The 19789-nt window shown below is 40.5% G+C and overlaps 1 protein-coding gene across 1 annotated transcript; it reads left to right on the forward strand.

The window, feature by feature from the left end:
• The first annotated feature begins 12729 nt into the window (after positions 1-12729).
• On the forward strand, positions 12730-19171 carry LOC123122937 (serine/threonine-protein kinase SAPK8). Its single transcript, XM_044543326.1, has 9 exons — positions 12730-13167; positions 15732-15806; positions 15897-15998; positions 16100-16153; positions 16260-16352; positions 16590-16682; positions 17550-17654; positions 17735-17833; positions 18583-19171. The coding sequence occupies exons 1-9, from the start codon at positions 12976-12978 to the stop codon at positions 18868-18870; spliced, it is 1101 nt and encodes a 366-aa protein (XP_044399261.1). The 5' UTR covers positions 12730-12975; the 3' UTR covers positions 18871-19171.
• Positions 19172-19789: the final 618 nt, after the last annotated feature.

The following is a 19789-nucleotide window of genomic DNA, read 5'->3' on the forward strand; positions in this document are numbered from 1 at the left end:
CTCTAAACTTCTCCACAAAACTCTCTGAAACTTCTCCCCCATTGGCATCGATTGCCAAAATGGGAGAAAAGCTTAGAAGGCCAATATAAATTGTGTTCCTCCATAATTTGTGTATTTCTCAACAAGAGAGTGGAATGCAATACACAAGTTTGACGGTAAATACTAGGAGGAACACAAACTATATTTAGGCCCAAAGTTTACAAAAGAAAGATATGCCACAAAGACATAAGAAAGAGAGAAACAAGCAAACAAGCAATCAAAAGATACCAATTGAAGCAAGCAATCAATGGATATCAATTGAGCCAACTAGACCAATGATCCTACGTGCCACATGAATGAAATAAATTATGATATGAGCAAAGGAGTGTTCTAGAGAAACTAGAGAAGCTCCCCATGATTTGTGCACAATTTAGTTTTGTAACTGGATACAACAAGCACAAAATAGGATCGTCACTCCCCCAAGGTCAATAGAACCTCATGACAAGTGCAAGAGAGCAACAGAGTGTTCTAAAGACACTAGTGAAGCTCTCCATGATTTGTGCACTTCTTACAATATTTGCATTAGGATACCGAGTGCACAAAATAGGATCATCACTCCCCGAAAATCAATAGAAACTCACAACAAGTGCAAGTGAGCATATAGGAAACAAAGCCTAGCACTTGCAACAAACAAATGGTTGAGCAACATATAAAAGAGGCAACTTAAGAGTAGGCTCAACCAAAATGATGTGTGTGAGTCATGGCAAAGCACTTGAGAAGACTAATGTACGAATGAGCATTAAGCATCAACATAGTCTTGGATAGTGGAGATACAAGGTGCATGACATGTCCTCCCCACACACACCAAGCAAAAGGGTTCACAAGCACACTAAAAATGCAAAATGAATAACCAACACTTGTGACAACCCATGGTGAAGATAGAAGATGAAAGCCTCATCAAGACGAGGGATACCAATTAAGATGGCAAAAGCCTCGTAGAGATAAGCATGAGGAAAATAATCTTCACCACACAGGAGTGCATCAAGATGCAACGAGATAAGACATGCACTCAAGGCAAAAGCTTTCACGGAGCCACCAAAGAAATAACAAGAAAGACAAGGTGGACGTGAAAGAAAGGATATCATCTAGAGATGTAATTTCTCTCAAGTGTATAAGGTTCTAGGTAGACGAGATCATGATGATATATATCTACAAAGAAGGATGTACACCCGAAATAGTTACAACACGAAGGAACAAGATATCCAAAAGGAAGTCATAGATATACCAATAAGATATTTGCTTGGAAGCATAGCACATGGCTAGATATGGTCTTATTGTACATAAATGAATTCCTACCACACAACCATCAAAGACATCACAACTAGCAACAAGAGATCATTGTTGGGATGCTTTGAGAAAGGAAACAAGTATCACAAGAGAGAATGAATAACATGCCATGATACAACCTACACAAGGTTGATGCAAGAAATGTGTGCATGAAGTATATGAAGATACTTGTTACCGAGTTAACATTGGAAGGATGTAGTAGATACCAATTGAAGGTACAAAGTAGTTCATTGATCATCCTAGCTTGACTCCAAAAAGCACATGGTGACAACACCTTCCTTGTGAGTGAGCCGAGCATCCAATGCATCTCCAATTGTTCCTAGAACAACAACACAAACAAAATGGTACCCAAACTCATTGGGACCAAAGAGTTAGAAACACCAACAATACATAGGACAAACTCCACATAAATATGTGCATATAGATATGGAAATGAAATTCATGCACATCTCATCCAATTTGAGACTTGGTGGAGTTTCCCCTATATATTGGGTCAAAGAGAGAAAGCATGCCACGGAAACTACATGAAGTTAATATGCATGCTCAAGACTTTCAAGAACCGATACCAAAATACAAGGAAATACCAAGTGAAAAGAATACCAAATGGAGAAATCATCACTTGGAGATATCATTAAAAGATACATCAAGGAATGAGATATCCATTGGAACCCACAAAATGATATCAAACTCCCAAAAGAGAGGATGGTTCCAAACAAACCAAGCTCTCTACAAAGTTTCATGATGGCACAAGTACCAAAAAGAAACGGCTTGCCGTCCACCAACACACACTTAAAATGGATCACAAGTTTAGTGTTTTATAGAAAATAGGATAGCTCCCCCACGAGTTGTGCATTATAGAGAATTTGCATTTGAATACAAAATGCACAAGGTAGGATCACCACGTTCACTATATCAAGGAAAACACTAGACAAGATCAAGAAAACAACAAGATCCTCAAGTGGCACGGAAGGCAATGGGAGTTGACACAAACTTGGCAAGAGATAAGGCAAATAAAAAGCAAACGCCAACGTGAAGATGATCAATAATTTCTACCACACATAAGTGAGTACCAATTGTCAAAAGACAAGAAGTATTTGGAAATAATTCCCGGTGGTAGATAGCAAGGATATCCGACATCATCTTCACACCAAACACAAGCAAATTGCAACTTGTAGAGCTAACATGCCACGTAGGAACAAGATAATTTACAATATCAATTCTAGGTGACAATATCTCAAATGTACACATTTTCTAGGCTAGTAATATACATAGCATATTACTCCCCCATAATGTGATACCAATTAAAGAAACTTAACAAGAGGCAAAAAGAGGATCCAACAAGAGATAATTAATGGACTATTTAGAATTTGAATTTCTCATGAGAAGACATACCACATAGTGACTAGATAAGCTTGCAATATCAATACTAGGTGGTATTCCTCATGTAAACACATTTATGGGTCCGTGAGGTGCACAAAGCACATCACTCCCCCAAAATGGGATGTTCCATTAATCTCTCACAAGAGCCAACTAACATACAAACAAGATGCGCAAAGGCTCAATGCACTACACACACGTACATGATGTGCAAACCAACACACACATACTTGATTACTCAAGATAAGCAAATTGGAGGCACAACATATACAACCACATGCAAGGAACAAAACCAAAACATGCAAAGGGGCAAGTAACTTTCGATGTAAACAATTAAGTACAAGTTACCGGAAGGAGGCACATTGGATCTAGAATAGAAACTTGATAACCCAATTGACTTGGCTTGAGACAATAAGAATGATGAAGTCCCCTTAAATCTTCATAATGTAGCCAAGTCTCCAATGCCCTCCAACAACACCTATTGATCAAGTTTGAGCTAGTTGGTCCCCAACCAAGTTGGGTCCTAAGAGGTTAGTCACAATAGGCTTGGCTACCCAAATGGTTCTTTTCTTGACACCACTTTGAGCACCAACAAATTTGGCAAACACATGGCCAACATTATCCTTCCCAAGAGAATAGATATCATCAATAATAATTGGGTTGGATAAGTTACCACTAGTGCATGAAGAGGCGAGGTGACCTTTCTCACGACATAAGTAGCAACGTCTACTCTTCACTTTCTTCTCACTTGATTTCTCAACTTGAGAAGCATTAGCTTGAGGATTCTTGGGAAGAGGACTTTCTTCAACTTGTGGTTGAGCATGAGATCGAACTTGTGGCCGCTTCCCTTGTTGCTTGTCACTAATGGCCTTCTTCTTCAATGGGCAAGATCTAACATGATGCCCTTCTACTTTGCACTTGAAGCAAACAATCTTGGCCGAATTCTTGACTTGTTCTTGGCCCTTCTTTTGTTCATCTTGGACTTCTTCTTCTTGTTGGAGTTGAATCCAAGTCCACCTTTGTCATTGGGGGATTTTTGCACTCTCAAGATGTTGTTGAGTGTAAATTTCCCTTCATGACTCTTTTCCAAGTCTTTCTTCAAAGAAGTGACTTGGGCCTTGAGCTCTTTGATTTCCTCTACATGGTTAGTCTCAACACAAGCACTAGAGGAAGTATAAGCTTCATCGTTAGAGCAACAAGGCAAGGAAAGCAATTCATCACAAGATGTACCAACGTTATGCATGGATGAATCGCGAGGACTAGCACAAGGCAATATAGCATTTTGACTAAAAGTAGTGCTAGTGTCCACATGAGGCTCACTAGATGTTACCTTAGCAATCATGGCCTCATGAGCTATCTTTAGCACATTATGGGATACTAGAAGATCATCATGAGAGCTTGAGAGCTTTTCATGGCTTTCTTCCAATTTCCCATAATTGCTAGATAGCAACTCAAGTTGAGCCCGTAGCTCAACGTTCTCCTTTAAAATGGATGCTTCACAAGAAATAGAGTTAGTAGCACAAGCATCATCATTAACAACAAGAGGAGAAGGCAACTTGGCAAGCTCTTTTAAATAAGAAGCTTCAAGTTGAGCATGAGACTCGGTGAGTTTGATGAGCTCACCCTTGATGACCCTTGAGCCATTTTCGAGGTGCTCAAAATCCTCAAGGAGTCTAGCATGAGCAACTTCAAGCTTAGCATTTTTAGTTTCAAAAACATTGGCCACCTCAAGAGCTCTATCATGAGATTCCTTCACTCTAGATAACTCTAGAGCAAAAGTCTCCTCAAGAGATTCCTTGGTGGTTTGTTCAAGTTCAAGAGCTTGAGAGAGGTCCGCAATCTCATTAGCGTAATCACGCTCATGACCTTCCATTTTATCAATGGTGACCTCATGCTCCTCAAGACGAGATTCCAACTCATCAATATATTTCTTGCCCTCAATAGCAATAGACATGATTTCCATGAAGTTGGAACGAGCAATTTTATTCTTAAGAAGAGCTTTAAAAATTATTTCCCCCTTAACTTTTAAGGAGGCAACATCATCATTCTCTTCATCATAATCGACATCATCATCACTCTTGCCATCATCAATATTATCACAAGATATATTGGGATTCAAAGTGGGAGATACCTTTGAAGCCTTGGCCATAAGGCAAAAAGCAATAGATGATGATGTGGGATCCCTTGAAGCACCATTCAAGACCACATCTTGTTCCATGGAGTGTTGGGTTTCCTCTACATTGTTAGCACAACAACTCGAGGAAATACATGCATTTTTATCATGCCAACAAGACATAGCAAGCATATCATCATGAGATTTAGTCAAGCAATTTGTACATGATATGCAAGGACTATCAACACAAGCATGTGAAACATTTGGAGTGCTCGAAGTGCTAGAGTCCAAAGATGAAGCATCGCAACAAGAAAGTGATGAAGGATTATCAAAACTAAGCCCACTATCATCATTGCAATGAACACCACTACTCACCATGTCATTACCTTGTGGCAAACCACATGTAGGTGAAGTAGAAGAAGTTGAGAACACAACACGACCGGAGGTGGAGGGAGAACAATCATCCCCACAAAACTTGGACACGCCATATTTATCTTGAAGCTTTGTCCACAACTCATGAGCATCCCGGAAAGGCATGAGTTGAAATATAACTACATTGCTCAAAGCATCGAAAAGCATATTAGAAGCTTGAGCATTGAGATAAGAGTTTTTCTCATCCTCTAAAGATAATCTTTGTGGATCCTTTGGAGGAGAAAAACCCATATCTACAATTCGCTCTAAATTTGGGTCCATGACCCTAAAGAGATTAAGCATGCGAATTACCCAAACATCAAAATTTGTGCCATCGAAACTAAGTGTGTCACAGAATCCTAATCCCCTAGTCGACATCTTTACTCTCTAGGCGGTTAAGCCCTAACAAAGAGAGACGAGGCTCTGATACCAATTGAAAGATCGTCGATGTCGCCTAGAGGGGGGGTGAATAGGCGCTTTAAAATAATTACGGTTGAGGCTTGAACAAATGCGGAATAAACCTAGCGGTTAATTTGTCAAGCACAAAACCTACAACAACTAGGCTCACCTATGTGCACCAACAACTTATGCTAAGCAAGAAAACCTACTTAGGTGATAGCAAGATATATGACAAGAAACAATATGGCTATCACAAAGTAAAGTGCATAAGTAAAGGGCTCGGGTAAGAGATAACCGAGGCACGCGGAGACGACGATGTATCCCGAAGTTCACACCCTTGCGGATGCTAATCTCCGTTTGGAGCGGTGTGGAGGCACAATGCTCCCCAAGAAGCCACTAGGGCCACCGTAATCTCCTCACGCCCTCGCACAATGCAAGATGCCGTGATTCCACTAAGGGACCCTTGAGGGCGGTCACCGAACCCGTACAAATGGCAACCCTTGGGGGCGGTCACCGAACCCGTACACTTTGGCAACCCTTGGGGGCGGTCACCGGAACCCGTCAAATTGCTCGGGGCGATCTCCACAACCTAATTGGAGACCCCGACGCTTGCCCGGAGCTTTACACCACAATGATTGAGCTCCGAACACCACCAACCGTCTAGGGCGCCCAAGCACCCAAGAGGAACAAGCTCAAGGGTACCAAGCACCCAAGAGTAATAAGCTTCTCAACTTGTAACTTCCACGTATCACCGTGGAGAACTCAAACCGATGCACCAAATGCAATGGCAAGGGCACACGGAGTGCCCAAGTCCTTCTCTCTCAAATCCCACCGAAGCAACTAATGCTAGGGAGGAAAATGAGAGGAAGAACAAGAAGGAGAACACCAAGAACTCCAAGATCTAGATCCAAGGGGTTCCCCTCACATAGAGGAGAAGTGATTGGTGGAAATGTGGATCTAGATCTCCTCTCTCTTTTCCCTCAAAAACTAGCAAGAATCCATGGAGGGATTGAGAGTTAGCAAGCTCGAAGAAGGTCAACAATGGGGGAAGAACACGAGCTCAAAGGATAAGGTTCAATGGGGAAGAAGACCCCCTTTTATAGGTGGGGAAAAATCCAACCGTTATGCTCACAGCCCGCACAGAGCGGTACTACCGCTCCAAGGAGCGGTACTACCGCTAGGGCGGTAGTACCCCTTTGAAAAACAACAGCGAGGAGGCAAAAGGCCAGTAGAACCGCCGGAGCGGTACTACCGCTCGTCCCCACGGTACTACTGCTCGACCTCACGGTACTACCGCTAGGGATAGCGGTATTACCGCAAGTGGTAGCGGTACTACTGCTTGCGAGCGGTACAAAAAAATACTTCCGTGCCTACTTCCGCTGAGAAAAACACGAGATTTTGGTCCGGAGCGGTACTACCGCTCAGGAGCCGCGGTAGTACCGCTCCCAAGAGCGGTACTAAAAAATTACATCCGCAGCAGCCCCTTTAAAGGACACCAAAACTGACACAACTTTTGCAAACGGACTCCGAATTCGACGAAACCAAGTTTGTTGGAAAGCTAGCGACAAGGGCTAACACAATCTTGGTAGAAATACCAATAAGAAGCAAATGAGAAAAGGCCCAAAAGAAAATGGTGAGAACCCTTCCTCAGATAAGACCGGTAAAACCTCCAACATCGAAAACATCATAGAAGACGCATGCGAACTCCGTTTTCGATGAACTCAAGCTTATCATCAAGATGACCATAAGATCTAAGATTCACAAAGAGAACCAAACAAGAACCAAGAAACATGATGCAAGGATGCAATGGTTTGAACTCTCGACGAACGATACGATCAAGCTACTCACTTGAGAGCCCCCCTTGATAGTACGGCTATCGATCCTATAACCCGGTCTCCCAACTACCACCATGAGACCGGTAAAATAGAAAACCTATCAAGGGCAAACCTTTGCCTTGCACATGGTCCACTTGAGCCAGATGATAACGATCTTGGCACCCTCAAGTTGGACCACCTTTCTTGATTGTGTTGGCTCGATGAAGACTAGATGATTACTCCCCCATAGTCCACTATGGGTGAGCCACTCTTCGGCACATCTTCACAAGTCCATTGTCACCACAATGGACGGCAAGCTTCAAGCACTTGATCTCTTCGTGATGCTCCACTTGAACTTGCACACGGCAATCTTGATGACGATCACCACTTGATGTCATCCTCTCCATGGGTTGAGTGATATCTTCCTCTTGACGCAAGCCCATGAACATGTACCTAACCCCACATAGAACTCTCACATAGACCATGGGTTAGTACACAAAGCACAATGGACAATGCTTACCATACCATGGGATCACTTGATCCCTCTCGGTACATCTTCTACGCTTTGTGAGTTGATCAACTTGATTGACTCTTGACTTAGTCTTGATCAACCTAGAATCTTTCCAACTCTCTTCATTTGGATGATGTCTTGAAGGTAAACATGAATGATCACACAATCTTCTTCTTCAAGACATGCTTGCAATAAGCTCAACTCTCACATGACCAATCTTTGGATAATTCCTTAATAGCACCTTGGTCAACACAAACTCTCCTTGAAACCAACACATGTACTCCAAGAAAAGCCTATGGACAAAACCTTCAAATATAACTCAAGGCAACCATTAGTCCATAGAGATTGTCGTCAATTACCAAAACCAAACATGCGGGCACCACATGTTCTTTCAAGCGGGTTCACTGTTATTAAATACATCACACAACCCCTCCCTCGATTTAGTGGGTGGATGATGGTTATTAGACTAAAAAGGTTGTGAATGGGGATGTATGTGTCAAGTGTCAACAATTAAAGATTTCTTAGAGAAGAAGGTGATGATGTAGAAGAAAGAGGATGACAATGAGGCAGGGAACATTAAGTGGTGGCCTATACAATGGTGGCAAGCAACAAAAAACAAAGGACAATGGAGGAGCCGATGGTGGCAGCGATCACATTGATAAGGGTAAGCGAGAGAGAAGGAGATTCAACTATCAAGAAGGTGTGAATCAATGACGAACGAGGTGGTGGAGGAAGGATGACGTGAAGGCGAAGAATAAAATGTTGGATATCGATGAAAATGGATGTGTGCGCCGAGAGGATTGAGCGGTGGCCGCCTTTGCGTGGCATGGTGCTACCTTCCGTTACAAGTGGACTTTGGCGCCGTTTTATATATATCTTATGCACCAAAAAGTAGTAATATCTTATGCACCAGAAAGTATACCTAACCATTTTTTGTAGTCTAAGATGACCCGTTCACATACATATTTAGAAAAATATAACATGAAACAATCTCTTATAGCATAGTAATATCCATTTTTGCATCACATAAGCTATTGCTAATCTAATGTTTTCCCGGGGATGAAAAGAAATGAAGAATAATGAAGGAAATAAACAAATAAGAGGAAAAAAGGAGAGTAAATAGTGTGGTGGGTGCCTTTGAGGGGTAGCGTGCGACCATTCGTTATCAGCAGGTTTTGAGTTATTCTATCCAAGTCATTTATGACATTATGTATTGTAAAACTAAATATACACCAAAGATAATATATGGAATACCATTATATAATAATGCTTTTTGCACCGAAAACCATACGCCATTATTTCGTTGTTTTCTCACGTATAAGATGGCTTGTTCACAAACATAGAAAAAAGAACATAAATATTTTCTACAAGTATAATCTATCGCTAATTGAATGTTGGCCAAAGATACCAAAATGAAGAATAAGGGAAGGAAATAGGAAAGTAAGAACATATTAAGAGAAATTTGTTGACATGTGCCTTTGTGACATCGTGTTGTCGTTTGTTACTAGCGGGTATTGTGCCATTTGATCCAAGGCATTCATTGCATATGTCATAAGCTAAAGAGACAATGTTTCTTTTTTTTGCAATATCATTATATAGTAATATCATTTGTGCCAAAAACCATACCTCATTTTTTGTTGTTATTCAAGTATAAGTTGACTTGTTCACATGCATAGTTAGAAAATGAGAACATGAAAGCAATATTTGCAAACATAACAATAGCATCATATAATCTATTGCTAATTATTGGTCAAAGATGCCAAAATGAAGAATAAGTGAAGGAACTAGAAAATTTAGATGAAAATTCATACTAAAATGTGTGGCAGGTGGATTTGCGTGACAGTGCTACCGTCCGTTACTAGTGAGTGTTGTGTTGTTTGCACCTAGTCACTATTGCATTGCGTATGGAATAAGCTAATCATGCGAGAAAAAATAATCATGGGAGACCAATTATATAATAATATCTTTTGCACCAAAAACCATACCTCATATTGTTGTTGTTATTTTTCCAAGTATAAGTTGACTTATTCACATGCATAATTGAAATTTTTGAATATTAGAAATTTAATAACATCCATTTTGCATAATATAATCTACTGCTAATCTAATTTTGGTCAAAAGGTTCCATAATGTAGAGTAAGCGAACGAAAGAGAGAAAGAAAATGAGACTACATTGTGCGGCCGGTGCCTTTGCATGACATGCTGCTAGCATCAGTTACTAGTGGGTTTTGTGTTGTCTGAGCAAAGTTATTTATTACATTGCGTACCACATAAGCTAAATATATGAGAAAAAAAATCATACGTTACTAGCGGGTTTTGCGCCGTTTGAGCAGATTCATATATTACATTGTGTATAACATAAGCTAAAGATATGAGAAAAAAATATCATCCATTACTAGCGGATTTTGCACCGTTTGAGCAAAGCCATCTATTACATTGTGCATTAGATAAGCTAAATATATGAGATATATGCAGAAAACTATTATATAATAACATCTGATGCGCCGGAAATCATATCTTATTTTCAAGTGTAAAATGAATTGGTCACATACATAGTTAGGAAAGCATATCATGAAACAATATTTACATGTATAGTAATATCCATTTTGTATCATACAATGTATAAATAATCTAATGTTGGTCAAGGATAACAAAAATAAAGAATAATGCCGGAAATAGCAAAATGGACAGCAGAAGAGTAAATTGTGCGCTTGGTGCCTTTGCACAACACGGTACTGCCCGTTACTAGTGGGCTTTGTGCAGTTCCAGCCCAATCATTTATACATTTTGTGTTGTATAAGCTAAAGACACGACAAAATATATATATATATATATGAAAAACAATTATAGAATAATATTTTGTGCACAGCTGGCTTGTTCACAACAAGCCATCTGTGGTGGTCAAAAGGAGAGTAAATAGTGTGGTGGGTGCCTTTTAGGAGCAGGGTGCAACCACTCGTTACCAGCAGGTTTTGAGCTATTCTATCCAAGTCATTTATGATATTATGTATTGCAAAACTTAATATACGCCAAAGATAATATATGGAAGACCATTATATAATAATATCTTTTGCATCGAAAACCATACACCATTACTCTGTTGTTTCCGCATGTATAAAATGGCTTGTTCACAAACATAGAAAACAAGAACATAAATGTTTTCTACGAGTATAATCTACTGCTAACTGCATGTTGGCCAAGGATGCCAAAATGAAGAACAAGGGAAGGCAATAGGAAAGTAAGAACATAATAAGAGAAAATTGTTAACATGTACCTTTGTGACATCGTGTTGCCGTTTGTTACTAGTGGGTATTGTGCCATTTGATCCAAAGCATTCATTGCATATGTCATAAGCTAAAGAGACCATGTTTCTTGTTTTTGCAATATCATTTGTGCCAAAAACCATACCTCATTTTTTGTTGTTTATTCAAGTATAAGTTGACTTGTTCACACACATAGTTAGAAAATGAGAACATGAAAGAAATATTGACAAACTTAACAATATCATCATATAATCTACTAGTAATTATTGGTCAAAGATGCCAAATGAAGAATAAGTGAAGGAACTAGAAAAATCAGACAAAAAATTCAGAGTAAAATGCCCGACACGTGAATTTGCGTGACATAGTGCTACCGTCCGTTACTAGTGAGTGTTGTGTCATTTGCGCCTAGTCACTATTACATTGCGTATGGCATAAGCTAATGATACGAGAACAATAATCATGGGAGACCATTATATAATAATATCTTTTGCACCAAAAATCAAACCTCGTATTGTTGTTGTGGTTGTTGTTTTTTTTCAAGTATAAGTTGATTTGTTCACATGCATAGTTGGAAAATTAGAACATTTACAAATATCATAACATCCATTTTGCATAATATAATCTAATGTTGGTCAAAAGGTTCCAAAATGTAGAGTAAGCGAACAAAAAAGAGAAAGAAAATGAGACTGGATTGCGCGAGCGGTGCCTTTGCATGACATGGTGGTACCATCCGTTACTAATGGGTTTTTTGTCGTTTGAGCAAAGTTATTTATTACATTGCTTACCACATAAGCTAAAGATAGGAGAACAAAAATATCATCCGTTACTACCGGAGTTTGCACCGTTTGAGCAAATCCATTTATTACATTGCGTAGAACATAAGCTATAGAAATGAGAAAGAAATATCATCCGTTACTAGCGGATTTTGCGCCGTTTGAGCAAAGCCATTTATTACATTGTGCATCGGATAAGCTAAAGATATGATATATATACAAAGAACCATTATATAATAATATCTTATGCGCCGAAAATCATATCTCATTTTTTTTCAAGTATAAGTGGATCGCTCACATACATAGTTAGAAAAATATATCATGAAAACAATATTTACATGTACAGTAGTATCCATTTTGTATCACACAATGTATAAATAACCTAATGTTGGGCAACGATAACAAAAATAAAAACTAATGAAGGAAACAGAAAAATGGACAAAAGAATAGCGGAGATACATGCTTTTTTTTTGCCTATCAAGAGAGGATTTTGCATAGGTTGCCATCTTATCTGCTTTATTTCATGCTCTAAAAATCAAACCATGCAATTTTTAATGCTCTTGTTAAAATGCAGATATGCCCCTAGCTTTATTTAGGCAAGTGTAACACGAAGACAAACTTCCTAATATATCCAGTGGAGAACCATGGGAACCCTACTCCTCCCCCACATCATTTATGACACAAGTGCCGAAAGCTGACGTCCAATAAAACCACTTCCCAGAGGAGCGCTTTGCACCAAGCACCAACCCCGGCAATAATAAGACGGGCGAGAGAGTGATTGAGCGGGCGTTTTATCTTTCTCTCTCTCTCTCTCTTCTCTCTTGGTCGGCCAGTGTCACGAACTCGTCGCGGTGGAGGGGAGAGCGGGGGGTTGAGCCCGCCGTCGATTCGAGGGGAGAGGAGGCGGGAAGAGAGGGGCGGCCACCCCGGGGAAACCGAGCCCTATCGGCCGCGGCCCCCCTCCATCGACCGCCAGTCGCCGCCGGCCATGGCAGGGGCGGCGCCGGATCGGGCGGCGCTGACGGTCGGCCCGGGCATGGACATGCCGATCATGCACGACAGCGACCGCTACGAGCTGGTGCGCGACATCGGCTCGGGAAACTTCGGCGTCGCCCGCCTCATGCGCGACCGCCGCACCATGGAGCTCGTCGCCGTCAAGTACATCGAGCGCGGGGAGAAGGTATGCGTATGCCGCCGGTTCCCCCCCTTCCGCCCCTTACCCGATGCATGCCCCCTTCCCCCTTGAATCGATTCGGCGCTGGTTGACCAGCCTGTTTGCCCCCCATGTGCTGAATCGCGGCCGATTCGGGGGGGGGGGGGGGGGGGGGGGGGGGGGGGGGGCTCTAGCTGATTAGGACCTGTTCGATTCAGACGGTATAGTTTTAGTGCTGAATCAGTTGATGCTGAGTGGCTAGCTTGTTCGTTCGTTCTGTGAATTATTATTAGGAGTCATATTTCTGTTTCAAGGACTGAATTGCTTGATTAAGTTTTAGGTTTATTTTCATTGCTTGTGATTATTGGATGATATTTCTACTTATTTCATGTCATATAGTTAGTATTTTCGACCTCTATGCTTGCATCGATCGATGCCGAGGCCAGGGGGCCTACCCTCGTTTTCGAAAAAGGAACTGCTCTATTAGCTCTGTGGGTGCGTCGGTTTTGTTCTGATATTTGCCATAATTAGTGATAATGAGACATCCAGGACAGCATTGCACCAAATGCTGATAAAATTAAAAAGTAGATTGAAAGTACCGAGATATACCCCGGTTGGCTGGTCATGCGGGCATGCACGCCACCCGCCAGGGTTCGATCCTGGATCCAGCACCGTCTGACTCATATTTATCTTTAAATTGCAAGGTACAGCTGCAGCCGTAATTTCCAAAATAACTTTTCAAATATAGCAAACTAATCTCCATCTACTTGATGGAGAACAGTGCTCGGTTGGTCAGTACTCAGTAGAGTGTGCTTCCTATTGGAGAGGGATCGATCCCTGGGATCGACTATGTGCCTTACTAATACCCGTGGGGTTTTCCTAGTATTAGGTGACAGCCTGTCGAGTCTTCAGTCATGAGTGTGCGTGTGTTAGGGGCCGTGATTGTCTGTTTTTCAAAGAAAATTAAACTCCATATGGGCAAATATCCCTATAATTCATTGGAGTAGCTTCAAATTGAATATACAGACAGGCAAACCAACACCACTCAGATGACGCCTTATTTAGAAATATGGCTGCCTGGCATTTATTTAGATGCAATAGCTTTCCATTCATTTATTTTTGGTTTAGGTGCATCAGTAAACGTGGTGTTTCTAAGTAGAAATATGTGGATGTAGTGATGTTTAGGAGTGGCATGGTTGCGAAAAGTTGTAAAATACACTCACAAGTCAAATTGATGTTGATAAATGCTAAAACTAGTATTTTGTTGCTTTTGTAAAATTTACTCATCAGCGCTTCCTCATTTTGAAATAACCCCTACATTTTTCTGCCTGCATGATAAACAAAGGTAAACAATTGCCACCTTGTTGTTTCAGCAAATGATCCCTTGACCATGATCATTTGACCATCCATGTTTATCTAACTGCTTGTCGTTACCGCACATGCAGTTGATCAGATTAAGTTTAATGCCAGTATATTTGACCAACTGAGGGAGCCCAGCCGAGTATTTTCTGGTCCAAGTAATTAGTTAATGCTCAAATCAATGAGTGTCCCTGTGTAACTCTTGTCACTATGAACTATTCCACTACTCCTATCCCATGCATAAGTCAATGTAGGTACATCCATGTATGGCATCCTTAATTTCAGTAGCAACGCTTATTGGGGGACAGGAAACTACCTGTTTTAGACAATTGAGACAAGAAATTATTCAGAAAATAATACACTTGTTGAGGCAAAGGAGGAGGAATAGCTAGCACGATTGGGTTTGGTGGCCTATTCTCACTTACACTTTAAGTATATCATACCATATTGTAGTTGGAATGAGGAATATGAATATGATTAAGCATCGCAAAAAAAGAAGATTCTCAATCAACTGTTGCCCATTGAAAGAGGTTTTAGTGTTATAATAAGCTTGCAAAACATCACTAGACAAGTATGTTTAGACTCCCACCTAAAAAGGCACTTAATACTCTACACTGAGCCCAGAATCTGATCCTACCCTAAGTCCAGAATCTGCTGCTTCTATTGGTACAAAATGCCCAAGTCTGATTCCCTTATATCATATATCCATGATTGGAGTTGGCGTATAGGCCAATGCTTATGTGGCGAGCAATAACTTTCCATAAGTCTGACCCCCCTGTCATATATCCATGATTGGAGTTAGTAGCTTATCAGGCAATGCTTTTGTGGTGAGCAATAACTTTCTATACCATTACTTGCTGTGGTCATTTCTTGGAAGTTCAATAAAAGAAGGTTCTCTTTCGGGATATTGGATCAGCAAAAGTCCGTTAGTTTTCTGGAAGGACATTTGAACTGATAGGTTGGCTAATTCCCTGGTCCTGTTGGGTTTTCTTTCCATAAAGCTCATATGTGAGCACATGCTTCATGGCCTGATATTATTTGTGATCCACCATCACTAGTCGAGTCATTTGAGCTTCGTTTAGATGGAAACTCCAGATGGTGAGTATGTTGGGTGCTAGCGTGAACATGTTCCTCCATCGTATAAATATTTAGACATTGGCTTGTTTCTTAAATACAAATCCTTAATAGTTGTGACTACCTGGTTGCCTTATTTTGTTTGTTCTGTTGTGCAGATAGACGAGAATGTCCAGCGTGAGATAATCAACCATAGATCACTGAAACATCCCAACATCATTAGGTTTAAGGAGGTAAGCCATGAACTTCTGCTTGTTCTCTAGTTCACCACAAAAGAGGAGAAAAAAAATAGCGGAAATAACTTGTGCGTCATGTATTTGTAGGTTATTTTAACACCGACCCATCTTGCTATTGTCATGGAATATGCATCTGGTGGTGAGCTTTTTGAGAGAATATGTAAAAATATACGATTCAGTGAAGACGAGGTATGTATCTGCTCTCTGGTTACTCTGCTGCATCTTTTTTCTTGACATGCATATATTTGCATGAATCATTGGTGGGACTAAGTGCATATGTCCTTTTTTAGGCTCGCTACTTCTTCCAGCAGCTTATATCTGGAGTCAGCTACTGCCATTCGATGGTATCGGTTATTTACACAACTTGTCTTTCATCCTATTGTTACTATGTGTTCGTATGTTGCAGTATGCTGAACTGTTCCATTTTATTCTTAATTTCTTATCTTCAAGCAAGTATGTCACCGTGACTTGAAGCTGGAGAACACATTGCTGGACGGTAGTCCTGCTCCTCGCTTGAAGATATGTGATTTCGGCTATTCTAAGGTGCTTACATAATTGAACTCGTTATTCTAGATATTTTTTTAAAAATACATTCCATATGGGTGTTTTCAAAATGATTCACAAGCTATTTAAGTCAATGTTCATGCAGTCAGATAGAAATTTTATGGTTTCCTGGCGCTGCATTTACAACACAGTGGGATCAATATTTTACCCTATGGGCCTGTTGTGTTCATAGGTTCTTACTGATAAACCATGACAAACATTCTTCATTTTCTGCAGTCTTCAGTTCTCCATTCACAACCAAAATCAACTGTTGGAACACCTGCTTATATTGCACCTGAAGTTCTGTTGAAGAAAGAATATGATGGCAAGGTATGCAAGTTCTCGAGCTCTGTTAATCTTTGGAGGGGTGTAGTATAGTTCACCGCATATGCAACTTAGTTTGAGAGACATAAACTGGCAACAGGTCTAGTTGTTTGGTGTCCTAATCTGAATTTCCGTATACTGTATATTGAAGGCTGAACCCTTGTACGTGCACCGTTAGGCTAAGAATATGTGTCCCTTTAGTCAAGATGGTAGCTACACATGTACTTGTCACAGGCTATTGTACAGAGTGTAGTATGATGAATCATTCCTTGGTTTTGAAAGAAAATGGCCTAGCTTCCCAGTGACGTTTTCCCTGTTGCACTTGATATGCTGGTCCATTTTTCTGGGACCACTGTTAGAAGGGTTTATGATCTCATCCTGGTATGCCCTTTTATGTGTCTGATGAAATCGTAGAAATGTTATACATTTTAAGTGTTTGTAAATTCAGTACAAGACTTGACCACCCAGTGTTCACTGGTCATTACTGGTTACTAATGGCAATCAGTTTGACCTAAACACTGGAGAGGAACCTTAATGCCTGGTCGGGAGCCATTGGAAATTAGCTGCCTGTGATTGGTTTTCTGACTTTCTGGGGAACTTGGTAGCATTGGTGAGTGTTACATCTTCCCTCACATTTCAAAATAGTATCCTCATACGTACTTACATTTGAAAACAGGCAAACTCAGCTAGGATAGGCGCACATTTATCAGAGATCAGAGTAATTTACAGAGGAAAATTTGGCTTTTAAATAGCCCACTCTTATTTGACCCAATCAGGATGTCAGATCACTGATGTTAATTGACTTGTTACCTCCCAAGACAAGGAACCCACCCTTGCTCATACTGACTTACTATTTGTACATGACTAAAACAGATTGCTGATGTATGGTCCTGTGGTGTGACTCTTTATGTCATGGTAGTCGGTGCTTATCCTTTTGAGGATCCAGAAGAGCCTAAGAACTTTCGGAAGACAATTCAGGTTATCTGATTTCTCTTCTTTCCTTTGTCATGTTTTAGGTCTTCTAAACTAAAACTAATACTATGACATCACCTTTGCAGCGTATCTTGAGTGTTCAGTATTCAATTCCAGATAACGTGGACATATCTCCAGAGTGCAGGCACCTAATTTCGAGGATTTTTGTTGGGGATCCTGCGTTGGTGAGTCTTTGGATGTTCAATTATAGAAACTACGCTTAGCTATCATATCCTGTATTATGACTTGTGTGTACCGTGCCTCTTTACATTTTCTTCATATTTTGCTCAAAACTTAACCTGACAATTAAAGTATAACCAGTGAGGGATAACTGCCTTCTTGCAGAGTCCTGAACCCATTAGGGGGTCAGAGCAGCTTGAGGTTTTACCATACAGTAGTGAATTACACCTCTTAGGCAATGTGCATGTGTTTTTTACAAGACCAAGCTAGGCTGTTTGTGTCTGTGTTTTAGTAGTTATACTTGTGTCATTGTGCCGTGTTTGTCATCATTGTTCCGCTTGCTGACCTATATAACTGTTTGGCATAGTATATCTCCTTTGTCATCATTAGTAATATTATTTTACTAGTTTTAGGCTAACAATGTAACTGTTTGGTACTCACTCCGTCCCATAATGTAAGAGCGTTTTTGACACTAGTGTAGTGTAAAAAACGCTCTTATATTATGGGACGGAGGGAGTATAATGTATATCCTTTGGAAGATCTAGTGTGCAGCCATCAGTTCAACAAAAAGTAGTGCATTTCAGTAGGACGGTTTTGATATGGGGATCTTCTCTGCAGTCTACATTGCCCACCACTTACGTTATCCTTTCTGTGTACTTAGGCATACTCGTGTCTAATGCAGTGATACATTATTTGCATTCCATCGTGTATATGTGTATCATTTTCATGACACTGCTGGTGATGATAAATGCAGAGGATAACCATCCCTGAAATACGGAGCCATAACTGGTTCTTAAAGAACCTCCCCGCTGATCTGATGGACGATGATAGTATGAGCAGCCAATACGAGGAGCCTGAGCAGCGAATGCAGACGATGGACGAGATCATGCAAATTCTAACGGAGGCCACCATACCACCTGCTTGTTCCCGTATAAACCACATCCTAACTGATGGATTCGACATGGACGATGACATGGATGACCTTGAATCAGACTCAGATCTTGATATCGACAGCAGTGGAGAGATCGTGTATGCGATGTGAGCCATCTCTGGCGGTTATCGTACCGAAGCAAACCGTAGAAAGCAGCTGAAGGGCACAGGGTGACCTGATATGCTGTACCCTGTCAAAAGAGCTAGCAGCACTTTGAGAAAGAATCGTTCTGTGTTTTGCAAGCGAAGTCCCGGTCCTGTTCTGGTTGTAATATAATGGGGGTTAGTCCCTGGAGAAGCATCCTTTCTGTTCCTGTTGTGCTACATATGTGCAAATAGTTCGTACTCCTGTTGTTAATGTGTGAACCTGTGACTGAACTTGGTTTTATTTTATGTTTATTACTGTATATCTATTGACCTGTTGTTTGGGCTACTTTGCCAGAAAAATGCAGGGTAAATTCGATCTAAAATAAATAAATACAGGGGAAGTAAGTAACCGTTTTTTCTGTTTTCATACACAATAGTCTATGTATGTCTTTTAAATCATTATTATGTTTATCTTGTTATGTTAGGTTTTACCTTATGGGACATCACAATTGTTCCACCCAAAAAAAAAAGAACTAGCATCACAGTTTTTTAGCGAATTTAGCATCACTTTGGATGTGTTGAGGACCTGCTTCTTTTCTACTATCAAAGAAAGTACATGTTAAACCCTCAACCATAAGACAATCCTTAGATAGTTGATAGGGATAGACATAAACAAATATGATACATAAACATTTGCTACAAACCATAAAGATATTGCACTTACCTCTTAACTTAAATATTTGTTTGCAAGGGACAAAATTAATGTGTAATGCACTCCAAGAACAGATTAACGCTTACATGAGAACTCTTCCACGAAGCTGGTCTAGAACATCACCATAACTGTCAAGACACCAATATGGCTCGGGCACAGACCACCGGTTTCTCTTCGCAGCATTCCCCTTTTCGTCCCTGTCCAGGATAATGGGACCTTTGTCAAATCCCAT

Source organism: Triticum aestivum, chromosome 5D, assembly GCF_018294505.1.
Source record: "Triticum aestivum cultivar Chinese Spring chromosome 5D, IWGSC CS RefSeq v2.1, whole genome shotgun sequence".
In the NCBI taxonomy this organism is placed as follows: Eukaryota; Viridiplantae; Streptophyta; class Magnoliopsida; order Poales; family Poaceae; genus Triticum; species Triticum aestivum.

Coding starts and splice junctions, on each gene's coding strand:
- LOC123122937 (XM_044543326.1), top strand. CDS start 12,976: ATGGCAGGGGCGGCGCCGGATCGGGCGGCGCTGACGGTCGGCCCGGGC. Junction 13,168..15,731: donor ACATCGAGCGCGGGGAGAAG/GTATGCGTATGC, acceptor TCTGTTGTGCAG/ATAGACGAGAATGTCCAGCG. Junction 15,999..16,099: donor TACGATTCAGTGAAGACGAG/GTATGTATCTGC, acceptor GTCCTTTTTTAG/GCTCGCTACTTCTTCCAGCA.